Genomic DNA, 26,739 nt, shown 5'->3' on the forward strand with positions numbered 1-26,739 from the left:
ACCTTGTTTCTACCCAGCGGCAGCACCAAGCTCTTGCTGAACCGTTAAGGAGTAGTCACATTTATACAGTCCTAAAATTACATTCGCCCCTTTGAAGGCAACCGCGAGGCTGATGTGGCCCCCAGTGAGAATGAATTTGACACCCCTGGAGAGGCTGTGTGTTTCCTAGGCTGATTCAGGAGTCAGGGTCCTGAGGCCAGCAGGTGGTCAGCCTTGTTGTCTTCCAAAATCCTGGCCACCGGGGTATCTTAAATTCCAGGCTCGTTCTTCTAATTCTTGGTCTTCTAATGTCAGAGGCCTTTCTTTCAAGGTCTGAGTGAAGTTTGGGGAGGTGAAGGCACACTCTTGTTCTCTTCCGTTGACTGTTACTGTTAAGGCACACAGAGGGCCTGCCCGCGTGGCTGACCGCTTTCTGGCCTCCCCTTGTGCCCCAGAGGAGAGAAGATAGGCAGGGAGTGGGAGAGCAGAACAAGGCTAGTGGTGACGAAAACGACAGTGGGTGGGACCCTCAAATGCTCACGGGAGCCTGGTGCTTTAAACGTGACACAGTAAAAGTGACATTGGAGTGTGGTGAGGTCACAGCAACCATGAGAACACCTGTCCCATCTGAAGATAGCAGCTGCTGCAGCTCCCGCCCGCCTCTGACATACAAAGCATGACCCAGCCTTGTCAGGTCTTCTCTTTTTTTTCCTTTAAAGAGAAACCGGAAATCCAGATATTATGTGAAATCTGTTTTTTAAATTGTGGTAAAATATACGTAGCATGATAGCGATCATTTTAGCCATTCCTAAGCGTACAACTCAATGGCATTAAACTTATTCACAGGGGGTGTGAGCATTAACTACTGTTTACACCCCAAACGTTTTCATCGTCCGTTCGACTCTGTGCTCAGTGAACGGTAACTGCTCCCTGCCCCCTCCCTCCAGACCCTGGATGCCTCCCTCTACTCTCTGTCTCTATGAATTTGCCTATTTAGGTCCCTCATAGAGTCCTCTTCTGGGATTCGTATACCGTTTGGCTTTCTGTGTCTGACTTATGAAATCTGTTTTTAAATGCTGGTAACTCATTTAAAACTTAAAAAAAATTCAGTGTTTTGAAACTGGGTCGGATAAAACTGCCCCATTTGAGGCTCCCGGGCAGGGCGACGTAGAACCGAATTTCGGTTCTCCTTTTTCTTCCTGGAAAAGCCACCACCCGCACGCAGGCAGGAGGAGATAAGAGCAGGGGGGGGGGGCGGCCTGGGGAGGGGACCAGACACACGCTTTCCGACGAGGGTGATTGCCTGCCTCACACATGAACCTGAGTAAAAATGCAGATGCCTGGGCCCCCAAGTGGACTTCCTTAATCAGACTCTCTGGGGGCGGGGCCCAGACACCCGTATTCTCATCTGGCCTCGCACGCAGGTGAGCTGGCGACCAGACTTTCTGAAGTGACCGGGATGGAGGACCAGCACGCCCCAGAAAGGCAGCCTCCTGCCCGGAGCCGTGTTCTGGTCGGGGCTGATGGAGGACGCGTGTGCTGGGGCCTGTGTCCAGACCAAAGCCGTCGGGAGCTCAGCTACTCACCCTTCCAATCGAGGGGACGTTACTGGACAGGGGCCTGGCCCTGAGCGGGTCTGCCTCAGGCTGGCCTGCAGTGTGTGGGTTCTTGACTTCGTGTAGGAAAGATTTCACAACACGTGTCTAGGTGATTTGGAGAGTACACTTATTAAAGCTGGGGACAGTGAAACAAGGAAGGGTTAGGATAGAAGAATCAACAGGAGAGTCTAGGCAGGGCCGCTTTGGCTCACTGGAAAGTCAGGGAAAAGGGGGCCTTGGGGACAGGTTCAGGGGGTTAGCCCGGGGGAACGGCTGCTGCCCATCGCTGCCCTGGCTGCAAGTCTCCTGGGGTCCCTTAGTTTAGGAGATGCCCACCTGCAAGGGTCGAGGAGAGAGGGGAGGGAAAGGTGCCAGCGTGCAAGTGCTGCTGGGTCCTTTGTCTTCAGGGGTTTTAATTTTTTTTAAGCTTAATATGTGACTTTTATATTTTCCTTTTAAGTATTTTATTTTTTATGCTATTACAGTTGTCCCAGTTTTTCCCCCTTTGGCCCCCCTCCACCCAGCCCGCCTCCCACTCCCCCAGTCAGTCCCCACACCGTTGTCCATGCCCCTGGGCCTATATGTCATCTGACTAACCCCTTCGCTGTCTTTCAATTGATGGTTTCAAAGGCTGGGAGTTTAGGGTGGTCTTAGGAGAGATCTCGGTAGACTGTTCACTTTTCCAGGTGTGCACTTTCAGGGTCGTGGTCTCTGCTGGTTGATCAGCACCAGGACGTGGGACCCTCAGTCATCTCGGCCGGTCCTGGTGGGTGCCGGCCTGGTTTTGCTGCTTTTCTGGGCCTGCAGCTGAAACACCTCTGAGGCCCCGATGTTATCTCCAGGGAGGAAAGGTCACAGGGTCTAAACCGCCATGACCAGGACATGCCAGGGAAGCAAAGGCCACCTTGGGGGCCAGGTCTGGCGTCACCTGTGCCCTTTGCTAGGCACCTGGGTCTTGCTGCCTGGCAACCTTCTATATCTGGCTGTAAACCGCTCAGCCACTTGTTGAGCTGTTTATCTCAGTTTCCTCATTCCACGTGCCAAGGAATTTTCCTAGCATCTTACTGTCCTGCCTCAGGGAGAGGCTGGGCTGGAGATAGGAGTCATCATTCTGATTCACTTAAGGTTCTGAAAATGTCCTCAAAACCCTGGGTTTTAGCGGGGTTGGGGGAAATCTCTGATGGAAGGGAGGGGAACCATTGCAGATGCTCTCGAATCCTTTTGTTTCTTTGAATTTCAACTCTCCGCCATGGAGGCTAGGGTTGCCCAACCTGCCTGTCTTGACTTTGTTTCTCTTCCAGGCACTGAATCAAGCCTGAGTTTCAGTGTAGCATTCTAGGACCCTGCGCCGGCCCTCCCCATTCCTGCCCAGTCTGTCTCCTGTCTCCACTCAGCCTTGTCTCTCAGCTCCTATCAGTCTAGTTCCCTAACTGCCTTTGGGTAGATACCCTGGGACTGAGCCTCAGGCTGTGAAGAGCACCACCAACAAGACTGTGGACCGGGGCGCTCCAGACTCTCACTCCCCACGGAAACATGAACTAGACTAGGAAGTGGCTACAATAACTTCTTTACAGGAGCTCTGGAAATGGGTCAGAGATCTGCGGCCACCAAGCAATTGCCTAACCAAGAAAACACCACAGTCAAATGACAGGAAATTTCATAGCCTTTCTGCTCCCCTTTGCCCTCCGCCCCCCCAACTCTGCCTCCCAGTGCCCAGGTCCCTTCTGCAAACCACATTGGCAGTGTTTTAACCCAATTACCTTTCTATACACTAACAATGAACAATCCTAAAAGGAAATTAAGAAAGCAATTCCATTTATAATAGCATCAAAAAATACTTAGGAATAAATTTAACCAAAGGGGTGAAAGACTTGTACACTGAAGATTGTAAAATGTTGCTGAGAGAAATGAAAGACCTAAATAAATGGAAAGACATCCTGTGTTCACGGTTCGGAAGACTCAATATGGTGTCAATACTGCCGAGGCAGTCCACGGATTCAATGTAATCCCTGTCAAAATTCCCACAGAGTGTTTCGCATCCTAAATAGGAAAATGCATCCTAAAAGTCATGTGGAAGTTCCAGGGACACTAAAACCAAGACAGTCTTGGAAAAGAACTAGAGTTGGAGGTTGCACACGTCTTGATTTCAAAACTAATAACAAAGCTACAGTAATGCGAACAGTATGGTATTGGCATACAGACAGACATGTAGACCAATGGAATAGAGTCCAGGAATAAACCCTCACATATATAAGCAAATGATTTTCAACCAGGGTGCCAAAACCATTCAATAGAGAAAGGATAGTCTTTTAAAAAGTTTTATAGACTTTATTTTTTAGCACAGTCTGAGGTTTACAGCACAATTAAGCAGGAGGTATGGCAGGCATGCCCAGGAGGACCGAGGGCAGGAACTGGAACAGACGTTCACGCAGCCACGGCCACAGGTGCCAGCAGCCCCGTGCCCGTCTGTGGGGCAATGGGCGAACAAAATGTGGTCTGCATGCACAGTGGGATGTTGTTTAGCCTGAAAAAGAAGGGAAATTCTGACACATGCTCTACAGGGGTGAATTTTCGAGACGTTCTACGAAGTGAAAGAAGCCGGTCTCAAAAGAACAAGTACTGTTCAAGGGCCCTTGGAGGAGGTATTGAGACGCCTTTTTTCCTGACACCAACCGGTGCTCCAGTTCTCTAACAGCAGCTGGGTGTCCTGCAGTGCAGTTCAGTCTTAACACCGGCTGCTCGGAGTTAGCGCAGGTCCCACCAGTGAAGGGCTCTGTTCCACACAACTGCCTCTCCATTAGACACCACTTGCAAATGCTGGGGGCTACCCGTACTCCCAACAAACTATAACCTGGGGGCTCCCACAACCCCCACTCAGGTTTTGTAAGTTGCTCAAATGGCTCACAGAACTCAGGTAAACACTTCACTTAACACTGACTGATTTATTATAAAAGCACAACTAAGGAACAGCCAAATGCAGCAGATCCAGGTGAGGTATGGGGAGAAGCACAAGCTTCCACACCCTCTCCGGGCACACTCGGATGTGGTGTGCTCACCAACCTGAGAGCTTGCCGAATTTCCTTGATCTGGAGTCTTTCTAGAGCTTAATTTCCAGCTGCCCTCCTCTCCTCAGAGGTGGGGGGAGGGGAGGTGGAAGTTCCCAAACTCGAATCACTAGGTCTTTTGGTGCCGGATTCATCCCGAGCCCCGCCTCATTAACTTAAACTCAGGTGTGCTGGAAGGGGCTTCTTATGAATAACAAAAGATGCTCCTATCACTCAGGAAATTCCAAACATGTTTAGAGCTCTGGGCCAGGAACTGGGACAAAGACCGAATGTATTTTGATTATATTACACATACATAAAATGCCCAAAATTCATAGAGACAGAAAGTAGAACGGTCGCCAGGGGACTGGGGGAGGAAAGAATGGGGAGGTATTATTTAAGGGGTTCCCAGTCGGCTTAAAAAGATGAAAAATGTTCTGGAGATGGATGGAGGGAATGTTTGCGCAAGAATGTGACTGTACGTCATACTAATGAACTGTACAGTAAACAATGGTTACAATGGCAAATTTTAGACTGTGTATATTTTAACACCACCACCATCCCCCTCAAAAAAACCCAAACCCCCACTACCTGCGAGGCGTTCCCTTCTGTCTGGGCGCTGCTCAGCTCCCGCCACCATCTCCTTGGTCTCCAGCTTGCTGAGTTCCCCGTGCTGGCCTTTGTTCTGGTGGTTTGTGTTTCTCCCTCTTCCTCTCTCTTCCATTCCCCCCTCCTCCACCCCCTCTTGTGATTGATGGGGGACTCTCGAGGGGGTGGGCAGGAGCTGAGACACATCTCTCCCACATCTCAGGGCACTGGGCACAGCAGGTCCTGCAAGTGGACAGACTAATTATTAAACACAGTTCCATTTCCTGGAAGAAATCAAGGCGACATTCAGTTACCTGCATGTTGCCATGTATAATGCGCACCTGTGTTTTTGTGCATGTTATACAAGGGCTTATTATATCCATGGCCTGTAATCATTATACGCAGGTATAAATGCGCACACTTATTTTTCCCTAAAAAATGTTAGCAAAAAGCGTGCATTGTACATGGCAAAGTATGGTAACTGAGAGCTCTGGTGGCTAAAGGAAGGGCTTATGACTCAGTCTTATTCTTTCAATGCAAAGAGCTATGGAGCCATGACTGAGTCAGACCCAGGGTGGCTGAGAACGCCATGTTCAGCTCTGCTCTCTACTCTTGGACAAGTCTCTTCACTTCTACACATTGTCTCCTTTTGTAGGACGGGGATAATGTTGCCTACTGCACAAGGCAGAGGGGAGGGTTAAATGGGCCAATGGGCGGGAGGGTAGGGGTAGGGTTATCAGGCCGGAGCCGGTAAGTCAAGGACAGGCGCTGCCACCAGGAGAGGCGGGCAGGCAGTTGGCTCCTGTCTTCAGGGGACTCTGATTTGGGAGAGGCCAACACTCATCTGCTCGTCATGTCACCACGCAGCAGGCTCAAGGACACGCGTGCACCAGGCTTTAAGAGGTCACAGCCTGCGGAGGGCGTGCCCCGGTGTCAGCGCAGTGGGGAGCGAGCACCACAGCTCCCCCGAGGAGGGGACAGTAACAGCTCATTCTTAATGAGTGACGTGACCAGGCGTCGGGTGAACAGGGGAGGGTGGGCCATCCCAGCAGGCTTCCAGGCAGTATCCCGATGGGGACCCAAAAGCTGTGCAGGTGCTGGGAGATGGCGTTCATTTCCAAGTGTGTGGTTGATGAGAACTGTCGTCTGTGGTAGAGACTTCAGGGTCTCTGGGGTGACAGGGACACTGGGCCGACCCCGGGCCCACACATCGGACCGTAGTCGCACGCACCTGAGACTGTACTGAAGGAAGTGGGGTGAGCGGGCTCGTCGGGTGGACACAGCGGCTCTTCCCCGCCCGGTTCCTGGTCTCTGTCCAGCGATGCTGTTAACAGGATGTCCTTTCTGAACTTCAGCTCCGCGGCTGCCAACATCAAACAGCCCGAGTGGGTTGCAGGATGGCGAGGGTGGAAGCCCCGTCGGGGATGATGAAGACAGTGGTGTTAAGGCGAAGGGGGTGTTTCTTCGTTTTTTATTCTCTGTCTCCCGACTTCTTTCCAGCACCAATCCCAAATTTAACCTAACAGAGCATCTCTCTTCCCTTGACTTTGCAGGACTAGGGACCTTGCCTTTTTTTTTTTTAATCTTCACCTGAGGATATGTTATTTTATTGATTTTTAGAGAGAGGAAGGGAGAGAGAGAAAATTAGCTGCCTCTCCCACAGAACCGAATGGGGATTGAACCTACAACCTCGGTATGTGCCCTGACCAGGGATTGAACCCACAACCTTTTGGTGCACGGGCTGATGTTCCAACCAACTAAGCCACCTGGCCAGGGCAGGACTAAGGCCCTTTGTCTTCCGCTGAGTCGTTCAGAGGAAGAAGGAAATCCTGCAGGTTCTGACACCTCACCTGGCTCTTCTGCCCTCTGACCTCATTCCAGGCATCTTTCCTTTTTTCCGATGGGCTCAGCCCCTTCCCTCCCACGAATTCAAGGTGGGGCCTTGTCCCGCCCTGAGTGCACATCACCGCAGCACCATCTCTGTTGGCGAAAGGGGAGATGGGCAGCAGGGCCGGGTTTCACTTGCTTCCCAGCTTCTTGGAATTAGACAGTGTGTCTCAGAACCTCCCCGCGGAGCAGTGCTTGCTTTGGCTCCCATCCAATCTGATTCCTTCTCTAGAGAGGAGGTAAACACAAGCCCCTTTCAGTTCCAGGGGCCACTTTCCATGGATGACCCTGCCTGCTCCAGAAGGGCGGGAAGTTGGAGCAAGATCTGGGGTTAGTTTTTCTCTTTTCCCCCGAGTCTCCTCTCCCCTAGAATTCCTGATTCCGCCCAAATTACAATGCCAACGTGGCTGGGAGTCCTTCAGGCCCTCCGAGCAGCTGTCTCCGTGTTTGAGGCCACTATGCTGCCCAGCGGCTCGCAGAACTACAAAGTGACGGCGGTGAGTCATCATGTCAAAGCAGGGCCCATTCCAAGGAGCTGTTTGTTTGGATGCTGGCCTCCAGGAACAATCTGTGTCTCCTGAGACCTTTGTCCTGGGCTTCCTGTTTGGTGCCGGGGATCTCCGTGGAGCCAGTCTGCAGGCTGTGGCCCCTGTGATTTCGCTGAAGGGGACCATTTCTTCTCAGTGGAGGATCCAGGCAGGAGTGTGCACCTCTCACGCCTTCCGTACCTAGGACACTGGGACCCGCTGGAAACCAGCAGCTGAGAAGTGTCTCTTGGTTGCTCTCCTTGGGGGCGTCATTGCTTTTTAAGTGAGGCCCAGGAACCTCCAGCACCAGAACCATCTGGTGTTTGTTAGAAAGGCGGGCTCCTGGGCGCCAGGGCGGACCCAGGGAATTCGCCTCCCTGGAGGGGGAGGGCTCAGAGCCTGTGGTTTTGATTCTCCAGCTGGGGGTTCTGATGTTCACCGAAGTCGGGGAATGCTAGTGCGGAAGCCATGCAGCCCGGGTCTGGCTCTGCTGGCAGTTGTGTCTGGGCCTCCAGCAGGACACCTGCCCCCTTTGGGCATCAGCTTACGGTCACAAGAAAGCCTGGCCCTGGCCAGGTAGGTCAATTGATTAGAGAATCGTCTTAATACACCTGGGTTGCAGCGTCCCTCCCCGGTCAGGGAACATACAGGAGTCAACAGCTGAATACATAAGTAAATGGAACAAGAAATTGGTGTTTCTCTTTCCCTCCAAAATCAATTAAAAAAAACAAAAAACAACCCTTAAAGAAAATAAAAGAGCCTGCCTCACACGGTGCACCAAAGTTGAATGAGGAGGTCTCTAAGTGAAAGCCCTCCACATCTACTGAAGCCACATCTCTGTTCTCCCTGCCAAATGCAGGCACTGAAGCTTGCTTTCTGTCTCTGGAATGAGGCTCTGTTCCCTAATTTCAGCTGCAATCCTAGGTTTCCTTTGCTGACTGACTCCTCTCCTCCGTGTTATACACTGGCATCCTAGGCAGACCCGCCTGCCCACCCTCTCTGTGCTGCTGAGTGAGGTTGAGGGCAGGTCGCCACCCTTCGAGACAGAGGTCGGCCTCAGGGCCCACGCTGGAAGTGGCTGTTCCTGGCACACAGTGGGGACTGAGAATATTTTGACCGAAGGATGGATGACTGGTGTTTTGATATTACACCTTATCTTTGGTGCATTATCTTCTCTTTGCTGAAGGAAGATTCCGGAGCATTTTCTGTGACTAACATGACCTGAGGGGGCTGGGCATGAGGGTAGGGGGAAGAATGCAGCCTGATCCAACCCTCTTACCAGTCTTTCTCACCCTGTATGCATAACCGGTGACCTGAGAAAATGCCCCCATATACCTCTTCACTTCCCGAAGCCTTCGAAGTCTGTTTCAGGAAGAGCCCCTCCCTCTTTGGGGCGGGGCCTGGGAAGATTTGGGAAGATCTGGGCTCCCTGGTTTTCTGGAGCCAATTCCTCTCCCCAGCCCCCACCGGCCTCCTGCATCCGGAGTGTAACTGTCCCCATCAGGTCACAGAGAGCCAGTCTCAGCTTCTGGCCTGCTGTTTGGCTTAGGGAAAGGCATTTCGACAACCCCTTCTTTATCTGTGCCCAGTCCTCCTCACTGACATTTTGTTCTCTATAGGCTAATGTGTGTGGGGGGCGGGTGCAGGGCTGGGGGAGAAGTTGTGTTCTCAGGGCTCAGATCACTGGCTGGAGGTTTGCTGAGGAACTTACAGAAGCGTTGACATTCTCTCCTCTCTTGGGACTCAGATCTCTGAGTCGCTGTTCACCTCTTGGTAAGAGGTGGGCAGGGCTTGCTTAGGGCAAAGGTAAACCTTTTGTAGGTCTGGACGTGACCACCCACCGTGACCCACCCAGGTAGAATGTATGATCAGGTGGCCCTGGGAGGTCACTGTTGGTCAGATTTTTCACAGGGCCCCTCTCTGTCCACAGTCCCCTGGGACCCTGGCTCATTCCTCAGCCTCAGGCCACGTCTCCCTGGGGCAGGTACCTGCTCAGGGCCTTGTGACTTGGCAAGGTTCTGTGGGAAGAGAGTAGGGTTAGGAATGGGAACACAGAAATTCGGAAGTTCGTGTCGCTGCAGACTAACTCTGTGATTTCAGCAAGTTGTTCAAAGTCGGTTATGAAACGGGGAAACCGGCGTGCCCTCAGGGGGCTCTGCTGCCTCTCTGCCCCGCGGGCACCCTGCTGTTAGTTCCCTGGGGGGTTCTGAGGTCCAGTTATATGCTGGAAGTGCCTTGAAAACTGAAATACTGTGTAAACTCTAGCTTTTAAGTGCCCTTAAAAAAAAGACTTTGGACTTGCTCCACGACCCTCAGAGAATGACAGCACTTCCCTTTACACAAATCATGTCCTAGCTATCAGGTTAAGTGCGACCTTGGATGAGGGACTACACCCTCTGTTTATGGGGCTCAGCATTCTTGCCCTTACAGTCAGCGCTTTGTTTCAAAATCATCTCTGGTCATTCTGGCTGTAGGAGCCTCTCCCAGGGCTTTTGGGTTCCAGAGCGTCCCTGCTGGTTGGGGGCCTCTGAGCTGAGCCAGGCTGTGGCTCCAGGGAGTCCCACCGGGCATTCTGTCCCCTTCTGATTCCAAGCAAAGCCTTTTTACCAAGGCTTGGCACAAAGCAGCGCTTCAGTCAACACGTGCCTGGGATGTCTCCTCCCTGCACGGACGAGCTTGCACGTGGTGGTGCAGCACGGAATGGATTCCATCCCTACCATCAGGAAACAGGGCCCAGGAGCGAGAGCTGTTCTCCTATGGACCTGGTGGCCCCAGCCTTCCCACACGAGTGACGGTCACCCATGGTAACGAATGGAGACAGGCTGGGCTCAGACAGTCCTTGTGAAAATACGTGTTTTCTCTCCCCAGAGTTCCTCTGTCACTCCTTAGAGAGGAGAGTAGGTGCCACACTACCTGCCCCAGAATGGCTAGCCCTGAATTCTCACGCTCTTGCACAGAAATCCGTGAACTTCGTGAGGGTGCCCCTACCCTGGCCCAGGTGCCTGTCCCTGGCACATGGCCCACACAGTCCCCTGGCCATTGTCACTGGACTGAAGGGGTCTGTTTGCCATCACACATCAAAGCCCAGTTAGGCACGAACAGGAGTCTGTGGACAAGAAAGTAAGGGTTTATTAAGGGGATGGCGCCATGCCTGGAGACAGGTAGCTAATGCTCAGAGACCTGGCTCCCCAATGGCTTCCAGGAGGTAGATTATGTAGGAAAAAAAATCATTAATCATGGCGCCTGAAGGAGCGAGAGGCGTGGTCTTTACTGACTGGTTCGTGCCATGGTGGGAGGGTAGTTGCTCAGTGCATCTGGTCCTGATGTGAGCCATGGAGTTGTTCTGCCGAACATTACAAGGATTTATTTCATGGGATTGTTCCACTTTCCTGGGTCCAGACCTAAAACACAGCCAAGGCCAACATATTGTCTTTAGTTTGACTAAAAACTCTGTCTCTAAAGTCAATAGACCTAGGGCCTTGTTTCTGAGACTCCTGGACCCTAACCAGAACCTCACTGTCCTGAGGGCTTAATGATAAAGCAAGGGAGAAGGAAGAAGGTGAGTTAGGGTGTTAGGGTGTGGGGTGAGGCCAGTTTGAGTAGAAAAAAAGTAATGAACAGATTAAAGAAAATGAAGTTCCTGCATGGCTCACCATCTAGTCTTTGTCTCTCTCTGAACACCCGTCCCTCCAGCCAGCTCCCTGGGTCTCCGAGGGTGACAGCGGTGATGTAACCTGTGAGAGTCTGAATAAAGGCTGCCATCCCTTTGGCCTGTCTTTCTCAGGAAGGACAGCCTTGGGTTAGTAAACACAGTCTCCATTTACAGAGCTTAGCGTTCTTACCCTCATAGTCAGTTCCTGAGAACTATGGGCGGTGGGGTGGAGGCAATGGGAGAGCGCCTTTGTTTATTAAATATTTATTGAGCATCTATTCTGTTGTCAAGCAGCATTCTAAGCTCTGAGGATGCAAAGTGAACAGGAAAGGAAAGGTCCCTGAGTTCGAGTGTAAGGGAAGAGGGAGTTGGCTATAAAGCAAGTCACTTAAGGAGTGACTACGGGTAAAAACGTCAGGACAGGAGGAGGAGGGGTGACTTCACTGGGAGTCAGGGCGTTGGGAGATGTTTTTGTGTAAGTAGGTCCCCGAGTAACTCCCTAAGTTGCAGGGCCAGATCTGATGGTGCCGCTTCATTGGGGTGGTGTTAGAGATGTGGAGAGATAATAGTTTTCCTGGTGCAAGGCTTAGATTTCTTTTCCTTTCCGCATTTCCCTCTGGGACCTCGAGGCAGGGCTAGTGAACTCATGAAGTTGGCTCCCGCAGAGAAACCTCCGTGGGCCCACCCAGCCTGTATCTGGAGACACGCCCTGAAGTAAGAGGAACCGGCCCTGGCTCCCAGTGGCCTGCCAAGCAACGGCTGTTTCAGAGCCTGCCCGAGAGTAACCGCCTGGGTCTGACTTTCACCTCTGAATATTGGAAGGGGCGGGCTGTCGGGCTGTCACCAAGAAAGTCCTATCAGACTTAGAAAAAAACTTGGGAGGACTAGAAACTTGTATTGTCACATGAGTGAGCGTATGATGCTGCTGCTTCTTTGGGCTGTTTCTCCATGTCTGTCAAAGGGCAGGGCATGGTCCAGTCGAGCAGGGCAGCAGCACGCAGGACCGCAGGGGCCACCCTTCAGTCGTTGTGACACAGAGTTGGTGGGACGTGCCAAAGCATTTGTGTGGGGCTTCCAGTGCGGCCAACTGTAAATATAGAACTGAGAGAACATGACACGCTGCCCTCTGCCGCTGTGCTGGCCTGGTCGCTGGAAAGACGCGCCTTCACGATCGCTCTTTCCCAGTTGAGTCACTGGGGAAGTTGCTCGAGCCTGTGGTCACTGGCCCTCAGCCCTGTCATCAGAGGGACCTCTGTGTGGCAAAGCTGGCAGTGACCCAGGCTCTTGGTGGAAAGGGCAGCCTGAAGAGGCGTCTCATGTGCCCTCGTGTAGACCTAAACTTACCCTTTGCAGATGTCGCCACGAGGTGCCGGGACCCTAATGTGTCGGCTGTCATGTACCTCTCCTAGGACCCCACCGCTGTGGCAGGCTATCCTCATTTCAGTAGCTGCTGCTTCTGGCATTTCCTTGACCTCCAGGATTGCGGAAATCCCTGAGCGGCAGGGTCCTGTAAGCCACCAGCACAGCTTTGAGGACAAATCCTGTGACTAGGGAGGGAGCTCTAAGGAGCATCAGAGTTGACCAACTCTCACCCTGCTCCCAAAGTTCTTGGAGACCAAAGCTTAGCCCTTTAAATCCGTAAGCCTCTTTCACGAGGGATTTTCCCTCAAATCAATGAGACTGTTTTTGTTTCTGAAGGTCTGCTCCTTCCTCACCCCTGAGTTGGCCCTTTAAAGAAGCCAAGGGCTTGGATTTGGGGATTTCAAAAATACCACCATAAGAGCAGATTTGCATGCCTATTATTGCTTAACGGGGCATTTGTGTAGGTGCTGCCTGGCGTGCCTGGGTGGTGGGGTCTTGTTTTCCGCGATTAAACTGTTGCTCCACACAAGTGTTTAAGTGGCCCAGCAGCCACCTCGTTCTCCTTGCTTCTTTTAGGAGCGCCCACAGACTCAGCCCCAGGACGGCCCCCTGAGCCCCTCCACAGCCCCAAAGGCGGCTTTCCCATAGAGCACCTTCGCTCCAACCTCGCCCCTTGCACATAGGGCCCTGGAGCCCCTGCTCATGCATTGTTTTGCCCGGATTAATTACTCACTGTGTTACCAGACAGGAACCGGGCCTGGAGCGAGTCTGCCCTGGGCCGGCCTGCAGTGTGTGGGTTCTTGACTTCGTGCACAAAAGATTTCACAACACGAGTCCAGGTGATTTGGAGAGGACATTTATTAACACTGTGGACAATGAAACAAAAAGGGGCCTAGGGTAGAAGAAGGACAGGACAGCAGAGGTGGAGCGGCCTTGGCTCCCTAGAAAAGTTATAGGAAAGAAGTGAGCCAAGGTGGGGCTGCTGTCAGCTCACTGGAGCGTCACAGAAAACGGGCTGGGGGGGGGGGTGTAACCCCGGGGAGCTGCTGCTGCCCACTGCTCCCCTGGCTGTAAGTCTTCTGGGGTCCCTTAGAGTTTAGGAGATGCACCCCTGTGGGGGAAGGAGAGAGGGAAGAGAAAAGTGAGGGTGCACTTCCAGGAGGGGAGGGAGCACTGGACCTGGCGCTGGGTCCTTTGTTTTGCTGGTTTTAAAGGCTGAAAGTTTAGGGTGGTCTTAGGGGAGATCTCAATAGAATGTTCATCAGCTTTTTTCAGGTGTGCCCTTTCAGGGTCGTTGTCCCCACTGGTGGCATGAGGAGGGGTGGTCATTAGTCACTGCAGTTGGTCCTGGAGGTCACCCGCCTGGTTTTGCTGCTTTTCTGAGCCTGGAGCTGAAATACAACTGAGGCCTAGATGTTACCTCCAGGGAGAAAAGGTCAAAGGGCCTGAACTGCCATGACCAGGACATGCCAGGAGAGGAAAGGCCACCCTGGGGGCCAGGTCCAGTACCAGTCTTGCTCGTTGCTAGGCACCTGGGGCTTTCTGCCCTGGTGACCTCTGTATCTGGCTGTAAATTTCATGGCCAGTTTGTCTGGCTGTTTCCCGGTTCCACTTGCCAAGGACTTTTTCTGACTTCTCATCACCTTGCCTCAACTGGAGGTGTGAGCAGATGTCCAAGTGACACCTGGGCGGGTGGAGGGGAGGTAGGTGGTATTTATAGGATGACCATGACATGCGCACGCCTCAGTTGTCCCATCTTTGGGGCATTTAGTGCCCACACTTGGGGCAATGAGAGTTGACGTCACCTCCTAGAGTTGCTCGTAGTCCCCCATGGGGATGTGGCCCTGGGAGAGGAAGCCTCCGTGGCCTCCCTGCTGCTGGTGGCTGTGCTGTGCACACCGCTGTCCCATCCGGCTGAAGTACCAGGGATGTAGGGGAAGTGGGTGGACGTGGGACTGGAAAGGCATCTTGAAACTAGGCGAGGAAAGGCAGAACCGCAGGCTGAGGGTTCGTGGCGCTGTCACGCCACACAGTCCAGGAGTATGCGGGTGTTTTTTGTGCAGTGGAAATTAGGCATACTGCATTTTAAACACATATTAGTGCCCATAAATTCTGCCTGGACTTGAGCCTTTAGATGGTAACATTTTCCTACATTTGTCTGTGTAGCTTCAGTTTCCCTCCACTGTGGTGCTCTGTGAACCCTAGTTTCAGATGGGTCTTCTGTGAGACCATTGCCAGTGTCCCAGAGATGCATGGATACACACAGGTGTCCATGTGTTTTGTGTGAAAGAGGTCACTCATCATATAAATATAACCTCAGAGGGCGTGGCATCATGCTGCCTGATACGAATTGATGGGCTTTAAGTGTGTGGAATCTATATGGTAACCCAATTTATCTTTCACGAGGCTCTGATTTTAAAAGGATCCCCAACCATTTTTTTAAATTGTAAACTTTCTCTGAGAGTCTTATCTAGATTTAAATTTCTAACCACATCTTTCTCTGGATTTGAACTCACAGCTTATTTGAAGGGAAGCGATGTTTTTCTGACATGCCAGTTAATTCCATCCCATTCATTCAACAGCCATGTATGGAGTTAGCTCCCATTCACCAGGCACCAGATTATGTTGAAAAATGGCTGAAAACCAAAGGATTAGAGCAGTTTAGGCAAGGAGATGATGCCTCACTAGGATGATCAAGGAAAACTGACCTCCAGATGGTCTGTGAGAGATGAAAAGACAGAGACCTTTCCCAGCAAGGACACTGCTTAGATAACGGTGGAAACTGGACGATGATGAAAAGGTTGGAGCTGTGAGTCATCCCATCCGGCTGAAGTACCAGGGACGTAGGGGAAGTAGGTGGACGTGGGACTGGAAAGGCATCTTGAAACTAGGCGAGGAAAGGCAGAACCGCAGGCTGAGGGTTTGGACTTCCGTGCGCAAGCTCCTTGACGGTCCTTGAGCAGGAACTTCGTCGTCAGTGAAGTGCTGAGGACTGTGCACCTGGTTACGTTGTGCAAGGCGCTGCCCAGCGGAGAGGGGTTGGACTCAACATGGGCTTCCAGGGAAAGCTGGGGGGGTCTGGGACCGAGGGAGTGAGAGAGGGCAGAGCCAAGGGTGACTGGGGGAGCTGAGAAAGAGCAGAGAGAAGGAGCCAGGGAAGGAAGAAAAGAGGACCAGGGGAGGGTGGTTTGTGGGTCTGCCGTGAATAAACCAGTGAGGAAACCAAGCGCATCTTCTGAGAGCCCTGGTGGGCCCTCCTCTCCTACCTGACCCCATGGCTGAGTGAGTGTGCAGGGGTGTGGAAGAGCCAGGTTTGCAGATGGGGAATGAGTGAGTGCCTTCTCCCGAGTAAAGCATTCTGTTGAATAGTCCACTCAAATGAGCCCATTTAGTCCTCAGGAGGACCCAGGAAGCTAGATAGTGTAACTAGATAGTATTATCTTCCTTTCGTAGATTAGGAGACAGGCCCACAGAGGTGAATGAACTTGGCCGAGATCAGACATCTAGTAGCTGGTAGAGCTGAGATTTGAACTGAGGGCTTTCTGACACTAAAGCCCAAGTGAGCCCTTCACTGCTGTATCAGAGTGATGATGTCTCTGGGGATGTGGAGGAGGAAAGGGACAAAGGTGAGAGGGTTTCTTAAAGTGAACGACATGGGCCCTGACCGGTGTGGCTCAGGGGGTTGGGTGCCATCCCGTGAACTGAAAGGGTGCTGGTTTGATTCCTGGTTGAGGCACGTGCCTGGGTTGTGGGCCAGGTCCCCCACTGGGGGCACAAAAGAAGCATCTGATTGCTGTTTCTCTCACACATCAGTGTTTCTCTCCCTTCCTTATCCTCTCTCTAAAAATAAATAGATAGACAGATAGATAGATAGATAGATAGATAGATAGATTAAACTCTTTAAAAATAAAATAAAATAAAGGACATTGGCGTGAGCCCCACAGTAAGCACTGGGGCAACCAAGTTTGAAGTCAGCCTTCAAGCTGGAGGTTTATGCTGCAGGAAAAGCTGCTGACCCAGTGAGAGGACGTTTTTGACCCTCACTGACACGGGGGCATTTCCCAGGAGCCCAGAAATTGAAAAGAACATGCCAGCTCCAGCCTGGCAACTTTGCCTAGGGAAAGGAATGAGGCAATAGGACCCGCCCCTGGGGCTGAGGGTAGGCTCCCATTGCCCCACGTAGCAGGTTGGGGGTGATGGGCAGAGGAGGAATGAGGTTGGGTGGGTGAGAACCTGTTTGCTGAGGTGGTTGCCTCCTACCAGGAACAGCAGCGTCCACTTTGCCGATGGCCTGAATCGGGAGGGATGAGGTGGTGCCTGGGACCCTAGCAAAGGGCTCAGACCCATTCCATTAGGACTGAAGCCCTCCCCGTGGTGTGGACGTAGAACTCCTGCCTTTCTTGGGAGCCCCAGGGTCCTCCCTGGATGGTCTGGGACTATCCATGACCAGGCAGCACTTGGAAGGGCAGCTTTGTGCCAGGGTTCTGATTCAGTTGTGACTCGGGGCCTTGTCGAGTGCCCCACTGCGGGTGGTGATGCAGAAAGTGGTTCTTGGGCTCTTAGCACAGCTGGAGCACAGCTGTGTTTGTGCAGCAGGTTAGGAGTGGGCCTCTTATCCCAGATGCAGCCCAGTAGTTTTCCGGGTTTACCTTTGCTCTGTCAAATGCGTGAGCCAGAAAGACAAGTGATCCATTACACAAAGTTTGGCTTCTTCCTGTTTCCCAAAGCCCTCGGGCTGCACAGGCGGGTTTTTAATTGTGACATTTGCTCTGGAAGTGCTCGTGACCAGTGGTATTGTAACAGTTCAGACAGCACCCTTGAGTTTGCAGAACAGGCAAAACTAAAATAGAACATGAAAACTGAGTCTCCCACTGTGGTTTTTAAATTTGCGTTTCTCTGATGATTAGTGACATTGAGTGTGGTTTCATATGTCTGTCTCCTGGCTGTGTGTATGTCCAATTTAGAGAAGTATTTCTTCAGGTCCTTGGCCCAATTTTTAATTGGATTGTTTGGTTTTCTGTGGTTGTTGAGTTGTGTGAGAGATATCACCTCATACCTGCCAGAAAGGCCATCATGAATAAATCAGCAAACAAGAGTTGGGAGGGTGAGAGAAAAGGGAACCCTTATGCATGATTGGTGGGAATGCAATTGGTGCAGCCACCGTGGAAAGCAGTATGGGAGTTTCCTCAAAAAGTTAAAAATGGAGCTGCCTTATGACCCAAATATTCTGCTTCTGGGAATATATCCAAAGAAATCCAAAACACTGATTTGAAAGAATATATGTACCCCTATGTTCATTGCAGCATTATTGATAATAGCCAAGATTTGGAAGCAGCCCAAGTGTCCATCAGTAGATGAATATGTAAAAGAGCTGTGGTACATGTACACAGTGGAATACTACTCAGCCATAAAAAGGAGGAAATCTTACCATTTGTGACAGTGTGGATGGACCTGGAGAGTATTACGATAAGTGAAATAAGCCAGTCAGAGAAAGACAAATACCGCATGATTTCACTCATATGTGGAATCTTATGACAGAATAAACTAACAAACAAAATAAAAACAGACTCATAGATCCAGAGAACAGACTGACAGCTGTCAGAGGGGAAGGGGGTTGGGGGGCTAGGTGAAAAAGGTGAAGAAATTAAGCAAAAAACAACAACAAAAATAGGTACAGACAAAAGAATGGTGATTGCCAGAGGGAAAAAAGAGTGGGGGGAGGTAGAGGGAAGATAAATGGTCATGGAAGGAGACAATATACAGATGATGTATCGTAGAATTGTATACCTGAAACCTGAATAATTTCATTAACCAATATCATCCAAATAAATTCAGTAAACTTTAAAAATTATTTCTTGAGGCAGAAGATTACTGGGAATTAGGATATCCTACATCAGGGTCCTTTATGGAAATGAAAGAAGCAGAACCCTGGATGGTGTCCCATGACGCCCCTCATTCTTGCAGAAGGCACCCTGCAGGATTCTAGTTTCCAGATCTCCACCTCCAAAGCCTCTAGGAGACCAGCTAGGACCCGCAGCTGGCCTAGGGCCAAACTGTGAAGGTTGCATTTGCCCCTCTGTTTAGGCTGGTTTTTCTTCTCAAAGTCACCCAAATCAGTAATTTAAGAATTGAAGACAGACTGGACTCTGACGAATCGGTGTGACCAAGGATTAGATAAGACTCCAAGGACGTGAAGTATTTTCTTTCCTGGAGAACCCTACTCGCTTGGGCCTCTCTCAAGGCTCTTAGCCCGGAGGGCACTGCCAGGCCCAGTGGAGGAGGTGCCGGCCTGAGGAGCTGAGAGATCTGTTTTCCCCTCTCTGCTCTGCTAGAACACTGCGTGAACCTATACAAGTCACGTAGCCTCTCGGCTCAACCCCACGTAGCCTCTGTTTGGCCCTCTGATAATTTGGTTGTAATAGAGCAGCAGTTTTCAACCTTCTTCTTCTGGTGGCACACACAACGTAATTACTAAAATTCTGCAGCACGCCAGAGAATATATTTTTTGCTGATGTGACCAAAAAATATTGGTCACATCAATATTGCTATAATTTGATTGTTTTACAAAAATATAATAATAGTAATTATCTACTCTTTTTGCTCCAAATTGGCTTTTTATATATATATATATATATATATATATATATATATATATATATATATATATATATATATATGTATTCTTGAATATAAGGATCTCTGGTACCAAGAATTACCAACCAGATGCAACCTTGTTATGTGACATGACCGATAAAATGCAACCCTGTTACATGACCTATGTATTCATGGTTCAAGACAGGGCTGGCTTCACACTGGATGGTTATTGTCATGTTGGCTGTTGTCATTTTTCAGTTTGACAGTCTAAAGGGAAAAATGTCAGTGCCCCTGACTAAATAGTCAGGTATTGCATATTTTTAAAAATCTTGTAGCACCCAGTTGAAAAAATGCTCTAACAAAGGATGACAAAGGAACTTTCAAACTATAACATTCTATAATTTCCACACACAAGTGTCACCATATATGTTATCTTTTAATCTTTATCTTATTTTATAATCTGCCCTGCTATATTATAAAGTTCCTTGAATTCAGGAACTCTACTATATACATCCTGGTACCTCCCAAAATATCTAGCAGAATGCTTTTCATATAGTAGATGCTTTAAAGGTCTGCTTGATTTATTGATTATAGATTGGCATATATTGGAAAAACCTACCCTGGGCCTGTAGATGATGACTTTTGTGAATATTTCAGAGCTGGGAGCCACTAGTGACCATTCTGAGTGACTGTGATTGACAGGCTGGAAAAGCTGTCAAGATGGTCCGCAGACCAGCTGATGATGAACTCCATAGTGTGCAGTGAGAGCAAATTGCTTCTCTACCTACAGCTTCTTTCAAGTACAGTGAAGGAAAAGTGGGACCTTAAGTCGGTGGATGGACTTCCTTCATTCTTGGAACCTGAAGCTTGCTTGAGGGCTTGGGCTGTTGTTCAACGTCTGTTTTGGAATTACATGTGGCAGAGGGTTTTGGGGGTTGTGTCACAGCTCGTCACTCCCGAATTCAGGCATTTCTGACCTTGGAAACACCCATGTCACACTATATCAGGTTACTAGACTTTAAATTCCAGGGCAGATGTGAGATGTGATATGAGATGTTTTAAGTTGTTGGCGTACATGTGTGCGTGTTCACAGCTAGTCTGCATGTGCCCCTGTCCTGTGTGTACAAATGTGTGCAGTGCGTATAACTTTATCCTACAGATGCCTTGTCAACTGCTAAGTTATTTACACAATGAACTTAAGCTTTCATGTTTGTAAATGCGGTCATAACTTTAGGCTTCCAAGTCTCACTGAAAGCAAGTTTTGGGGTTACAGGGTATAGAAGTTTTCAACTTTTTCCCCAGCTGGTCTCTGAACTCATGGTTCACAGATTCAGTGAAATCAAGCATATAAGTGGCACAAGAAAAAGTCAACATTGCTTCACTGTACCACAGAAATTGGAGTATAGGAATCACTGTTCATTGTGCAGCTAGAGAAGAGCCAGTCTGCACTGAGAGCCCCGACTATAATTTTTTCCAATAGGTATTGATGATGAGGGTGGTCATCGGGTGTGTGTGAATTGAGTTGTCAATCAAAAGAAAGCTCTCTCTGGTGTCTTGAGGAGGAAACGGTCCCTGTCTAAGTTTTAAGAAAGTCTCTTTAAATTTGTGCCATCACCTCTTGGCCATTGGTGACTGTAATGGACTGTCTCTGTCTTCTACAGCTCGGAATCGCGATTGGGTTCTTGGTCCCTCCTGTTTTGGTACCCAACATCGAAGACCAGGACAAGCTTGCCTACCACATCAGCATCATGTTCTATATCATAGCAGGTGTCGCCACTCTGCTTTTCATCCTTGTCATTATTGGTAAGTTCATTAGTAGGCTGCCGGGGGGAGGTGGGGAGGTGCTACTGGCTTTGTTGGGCCCTTGTGAACATGGTCACAGCATGTGGCAGACACTCACAGCAAATGGAGGCCAGGCCTCTGCTGGTTTTCAGTGCCCCTAATACAGTGCCAGTTGGTCTTGTGTGGATGTATTGTCAGTGGCTCCGTAAAGGTTTAGTTGTGTTCAAACAGTTCCCCAGTATGACCTCACCAGAATGAATGGTCAGGCTGTGGACCCCTGGTGAAACCCCATGAGCATTTTTACAGGCATGTGCTCTTCATGCCTGACCTCATGTAACCCTCAGTGACCCTGTGAGTGAAGGTGCCATCATCGAACCCCTGTGACAAAGAGGAAGACTTGGAGGAGTTAAATAAATCATTGAGGGTTAGATAGTGGCAGAGATGTTTGGGTTTTAGCCTAAACATATCTAATGCCATACTCTAAATTTCTGGAACAAAACAGAATTAACCCACAAACACTAATAATCTCATAGATTCATCTGAGAATACCTGGGTACCACATTTTTAATGCTTTGAAAAAAACATATAAAAATAATATATGCTCATTATGGAAAAATCTAGAAAATACGAAAAAAAGAAAAGAATGATCATTAATTTAGCCTCGTACAAGTTAATTGCAACCTCAGATAACTACTATTAATTTTATATGCGAATGTATTTAATCACTGAGATATTTGGTTAATATAATTTTTTAAAAATTCTTTTATTCTGTAAGTTTCAGGTATACAGTATTCTAACTCAACATCTGTGTACACTTTAAAGTGATCACTACCGCAAGTCTAGATACCAATCCTCATCATACAATTGATGGATAATCTAACTTTATATCATCCTTTATAATGAGTGATATTACATGGGCGGTGATAACTTCAGAAACAGCAGAGTGGAGGCTTTTATGGTCAGTTAATCACCCATCTAAAGGTTAACCAGTTTTCTTTCCAATACCTGAAAGTTTCACTCACTGGGTTAAAGTTTTCACTCCTTCCTTCTGGCCTCACCTCCAGGGTCAAAGAGGTTTATAATCGTTTACCTCATTCAGCTGTTCCCACCATTACAATTTCCTCCCCTGCGCCCAAGTTAAGAAAGGGCTGCCTGCTGGCTTCCCGAAGCTGGCAGGATGTCTCAGACCGTGGATAGGACCCGGAGTCCCCGGAGTCCCTGGACTGGTGATAAGCTTGTGGAGCTGTAGGTAAGAGCAGATAAGAGCCAGCCAGCCAGGGCCCCTCTTACTCAGCCAGACCTGCAGTTTCAAATTGTAATGTACCCAGCTCTAAATTCCTGTGTTTGTGGCAGACGAGGGCGTGGAATCCTGGAGGTAGGATGTCTCTACATTTTAGCACTTTATTATCAATCTCGGACAGTAGCTCATTGAATAAAGAACTGAAAGATCTCACTTGAATTCTGGTTTATGGTTGCTAAGGCCTTGAGCAAGCAGGTTGCAGAGGTCAGTAGCCCCTGCCTTGCTTTCTTTTCCCTCCTGGAAGGGAAGGTGAACGGGCAGGACAATGGATGAGCGCTTCCCAACAGCAGGAAGTTATCCTGGAGGAAATTAGCCTGGCTCTGCAGCCAGAGGGCTGGGTGGTGGGGAGGGGGAGGCTTTGATCTTCAAGACATATTTCCAGAGCTTCCTTTAACTGGAGGAATTCTCCTGGGGTGAGGAGGAGGCCACGTGGGGCTTGCTTGGACCGGTTGGGGAAAGGTTTAGCTAAAACACTGGTTAAACTGATACGCCTCCAGAGAACTGTATAGCAATCAAGGCAGTTAAATTGGTTGCACCCGTTGTACCAAAAATAGAATAAAAAATGAATGGTTTCCCCGCTCGTCCCCACCCTTGTCCTTCCTATCAGAGCAGCCTCTCCCACAAGAGCATGCTGGTCATCCTCTAGTCCCTCGGAGGCAGATGTCTGATTCAGACTTTGAGAAGTTCAGAGTCCATTCACTGACAGCTCACTCAGGGGTGTTCACTGACTGCCCTGCACCAGGCTCTGTGCGGGGAGGCGCAGGCAGCACAGTCCCCAACCCCGCAGGAGGCGCTCTGGTGCTAAGCCATTAGCTGGGCTCACTACTCCCAGAGCCTCAGCTCCTCTCTCTCTCTCCAGGTATTATTCGTGTTTTTCTCAGTGCTCTGTGATGTGCTATTTGCTGGTTATTATGGGACTCCTCGATCCTTGAGCACTGCCTGGGTGGCCCCAGGGGTTGCAGCCGTCCAGAGGCCATTAAGAAAAAGTAATCGACACACCACTCACTCAGCCATGGACTATGAAAAAAATAGGTATCATCTGATTTATTCAAGAGAGGCAGCTGTAAAGGATTTACTTGACGAATTGATATTTCCCTTTGAGTCTTAGCTCCTTCTCAGGTGATGGAGCCAGCTCTCATCTATGTGTAACTCTGTGGGGGTCACCACTGGGATGTTCAGTGGTCTCTCTGTTTCTTTCCTTTCAGTATTCAAGGAGAAGCCTAAACATCCACCCAGCAGGGCCCAATCCCTGAGCTATTCCTTAGCAACCACTGATGCTTCGTACTTAAGTTCCATCATCCGGCTCTTCAAAAACCTCAACTTCGTGCTGCTTATCATCACCTATGGTAAGGTACAGGTGTGTCCTGGAGGGCACTCAGACTGGGAGCGGGAGACCAGAGGCCTCATGTGTCTGTGCATCTTACTTCTCCCACATACCAAATGCACATGTAATATAATTGTTTAGAGTTGACCAGAACAGTCAGCTCTGTCTCAGGGCCTTTGCACATTCTGTAGAGTCTACCTAGGAAACCATTCCTTCCCCTGTCAGGTTAATGGACAAATGCATGCCGATCCTCCAAGTCTCATCTCAGCATCACTGCCAGAAAGCCATGTTGGATGGTCTTTCCTCTCTTAGTGTGCTGTTCCATTTCCAAGTTTGTCTTCTCACTGGACTGTGACCTTCCCGAGTGCAAGGATGCATCTTTTCTTCTTTATAGTTATGTCTTTTCTTCATCAGCAGTGGCTGGCCTGGAGTGGCTGGTGGTTAATGAGTGAATGCCTGACTGACTGAGTCAATAAATGCATGCATGCATGCATAAATGAGTCTTGCCATAGGAACCACTCAACCAATCTTCCTTCATTTTCTAACATTGACTCCTATATATTTTTTTTTGTCTGCAAGATAATATTCCTGTTTCATTTCATCTTGTTGGCTTTGGTAAGATAAATGTTTATGTTTGTGCTGGTGTATTGGCTTGCCTGTCCAGCATGGTGGTTCTGCCTCTTTTTCCCAACTTTTAATAAGAATGTTAGACCCAATAAGAAGGGTAAGGACAGAACCTCACGGCATTCCAGTAAAGAGATCCACCCAGCTGTACTACTGTCCATCCTACATCTGACCATTTAGTCTGCCAGCTAATTTAAAACCAAGGGTCAGCCAGTGTGTAACGTGCCCAGTAACTATGTAAAGAAAATGAGGTTGGTTTAACACGGCCTATGCTCGGGGAAGCACAGTGGACCACAGCCTTATGCTCTCTGTAGGTTCACAAACTATGTGTTTTATAACAGCATTTGCTGTGTGCCAAGACTTTTCACATGTGCTTTTATTTCACTTCCACCACAGCCATGTTAGGTAGGTACTCTAACTATCCCCATTTCGCAGATGTGGAAACTGAAACTCAGAGAGATTAGGTAACTAGCCCAAGATCAGGCAGCTTTTTCTGGATTCAGGTACAGGTTCGTCTAATTCCAACACCTGCGCTCTTGATGCCTGTTACACAATTGCCTGTAGTTTTTTCCCTAGAACTGTGCCACAGTTTTATTTTAGGCTTATCGATGCCCTTCATCTCAAACTATTTATCTGCCAAGGCATTGATAAGAGATGGTACCATCCACGGGTAGAGAGGCTCGCCTAAGTGGTTTGGGCATAGGCAATAGTTAGATGACCTCTCATCTGGAATAGCTCTAGATCAGCGATTTTCAGCCTTCATCTCCTGGTGCACATAAACTAATTACTAAAATTCTGTGGCACACCAAAAAAATATATGTTTTTTCCAACCTGACAAAAATAGGTATGATTTTGATTCACTCACAGCGGGCAGCTATTGTTGTGTTGGCTGTTGTCACTTTTTAAATTTGACAACCTCAGGGAAAAAGGGATCAGTGCCTCTGACAAAACAGTCAGGTGTGGCACGTCATTCTTGCGGCACACAAGTCAAAAATCGCTGCTCTGGATAACTAGATTGGTCTTCAAGGTCTCAGGTCTGTATTTTCATTCTCCCCAGCTTTTCAGTTCTTAGGATGATTCTGCATCCATCCGCAATACTGAGCTGGCTCATACAGGCTGATGGGCAGAGCAGTTCACTTCTGAGTTTCTGGAAGCATTACACTCTGTTGTCTGTAGACAGAATTTATTAACATTTTCCTCAAAGGCCTGGGACTATCTCAGTGAGAGGGAATTAAACTAATCTCCATGTTTGTACTCATTTCAGAGAACCACAAGCCTAATTTCCATGGTAGAGAATTGGACTTGGAGACTAGGCTGTTTGCCAGCAAGGAAATAATTCTTAGACCTATTCACAGATTTGGAAAATTTTTTATTGAGCCATTACTGTGTGTCAGGCACCATGTTAAGGCTTTATCTGCATTATCTCTTTTAATCTTCAAAAACAAATCTGGGATAGAGGTCCTTAACTCTATTCTGTTTTATTCCTGAGGAACCTGAGACCCTGGTTTAGTTCCTTGCCCACAGTTGGACAGCTAGCAAGCAATAGAGCTGAGACCTACACTCTTGTCCGTCTGATGCCAAAGCCTGTCTTTCTAACCAGTGTGCCCTTTTGCCTCCGCAGGCAGGACACAGCCTCTTGGAGACAAAGCTGGGGCTCTTTTCTCAGCCCACGTGCCCCAGTGGCCTTTGGGTCTGCCTTCCTCAGATATAATTCTCAGAACAATTACCTGGGGGTTGCTTTCTTCTAGAGTGTGGATTTAGAGTTTTAGAGTTTTGGAAACAGGACCAACATTCATACTGGCCAGCCATCTGTGGGATTTGGGGGTGGCAGGGCATCAGTTTAGTGTGTCTCTTTAAGGTGTACAGGTCATGTCGAGGCAGTCCACCTGAGAGTCTCTGCTTTCTTGGCCCACCATCTTTGCTTCAAATTTAAAACAACAGCAACAAAACCTTCTGTAAATCCAACATATGGCAAGCATTCTAGCAGATAAGAGAATTGCATGAATACATTTGCAGGACATGGGTGGATGTGCCTAGGAGTAAGGGCCTTGAATGCTGGACCAGTGAGTTCAGAGTTGTACATAAGGAACTGGAGGCCTGAGTTGGGTATTTACTCTGTCAATTCCTGAGTGAACCGCCTTCACCCATCTTTTGTTCTTCTAACTCCCACTGCCCCTCAGAAAATAGTAAAAACATTAGCTTCCCGTTGAAGTTCTCTGAGTGGAAATGAAAGCTTTACAATTAATTGCAAATAAAGACACTGCATGCATCATCCACATTGCTGTTGCATTGATTAATGTGCTGATTCCTATATTCTTTCTTTGGTCTGAACCAGATCTCCCCAAGTAGTGAGTAGCTTTTGTGCAGCCGGTGGGATGTCCAGTGTTGTGTCTGTAGTGGTTTTCCAGGGCTCTCCAAGCTGCTGAGACAGCTACCCTGAGCTGAGGTGCAGCTCAGTGTACCCTGAGCTGATACACT

The 26,739-nt window shown here is 49.1% G+C and overlaps 1 protein-coding gene across 4 annotated transcripts in view; it reads left to right on the forward strand.

Moving 5' to 3' along the window:
• The window catches only part of FLVCR2 (FLVCR heme transporter 2), a 58,818-nt gene that overhangs the window by 6,305 nt on the left and 25,774 nt on the right, over positions 1-26,739 (forward strand). For all 4 annotated transcript variants that reach the window (XM_053673223.1, XM_053673222.1, XM_053673224.1 and 1 more), the window contains exons 2-3: positions 20,893-21,034; positions 23,519-23,659. In XM_053673223.1, the coding sequence (XP_053529198.1) occupies positions 20,893-21,034; positions 23,519-23,659 (283 nt within the window). The remainder of the gene's footprint in view (positions 1-20,892; positions 21,035-23,518; positions 23,660-26,739) is intronic.

The sequence above is a fragment of the Artibeus jamaicensis genome, unplaced genomic scaffold (assembly GCF_021234435.1).
Source record: "Artibeus jamaicensis isolate MK-2021 breed Jamaican fruit bat unplaced genomic scaffold, CSHL_Jam_final contig_851, whole genome shotgun sequence".
Taxonomy (NCBI): Eukaryota; Metazoa; Chordata; class Mammalia; order Chiroptera; family Phyllostomidae; genus Artibeus; species Artibeus jamaicensis.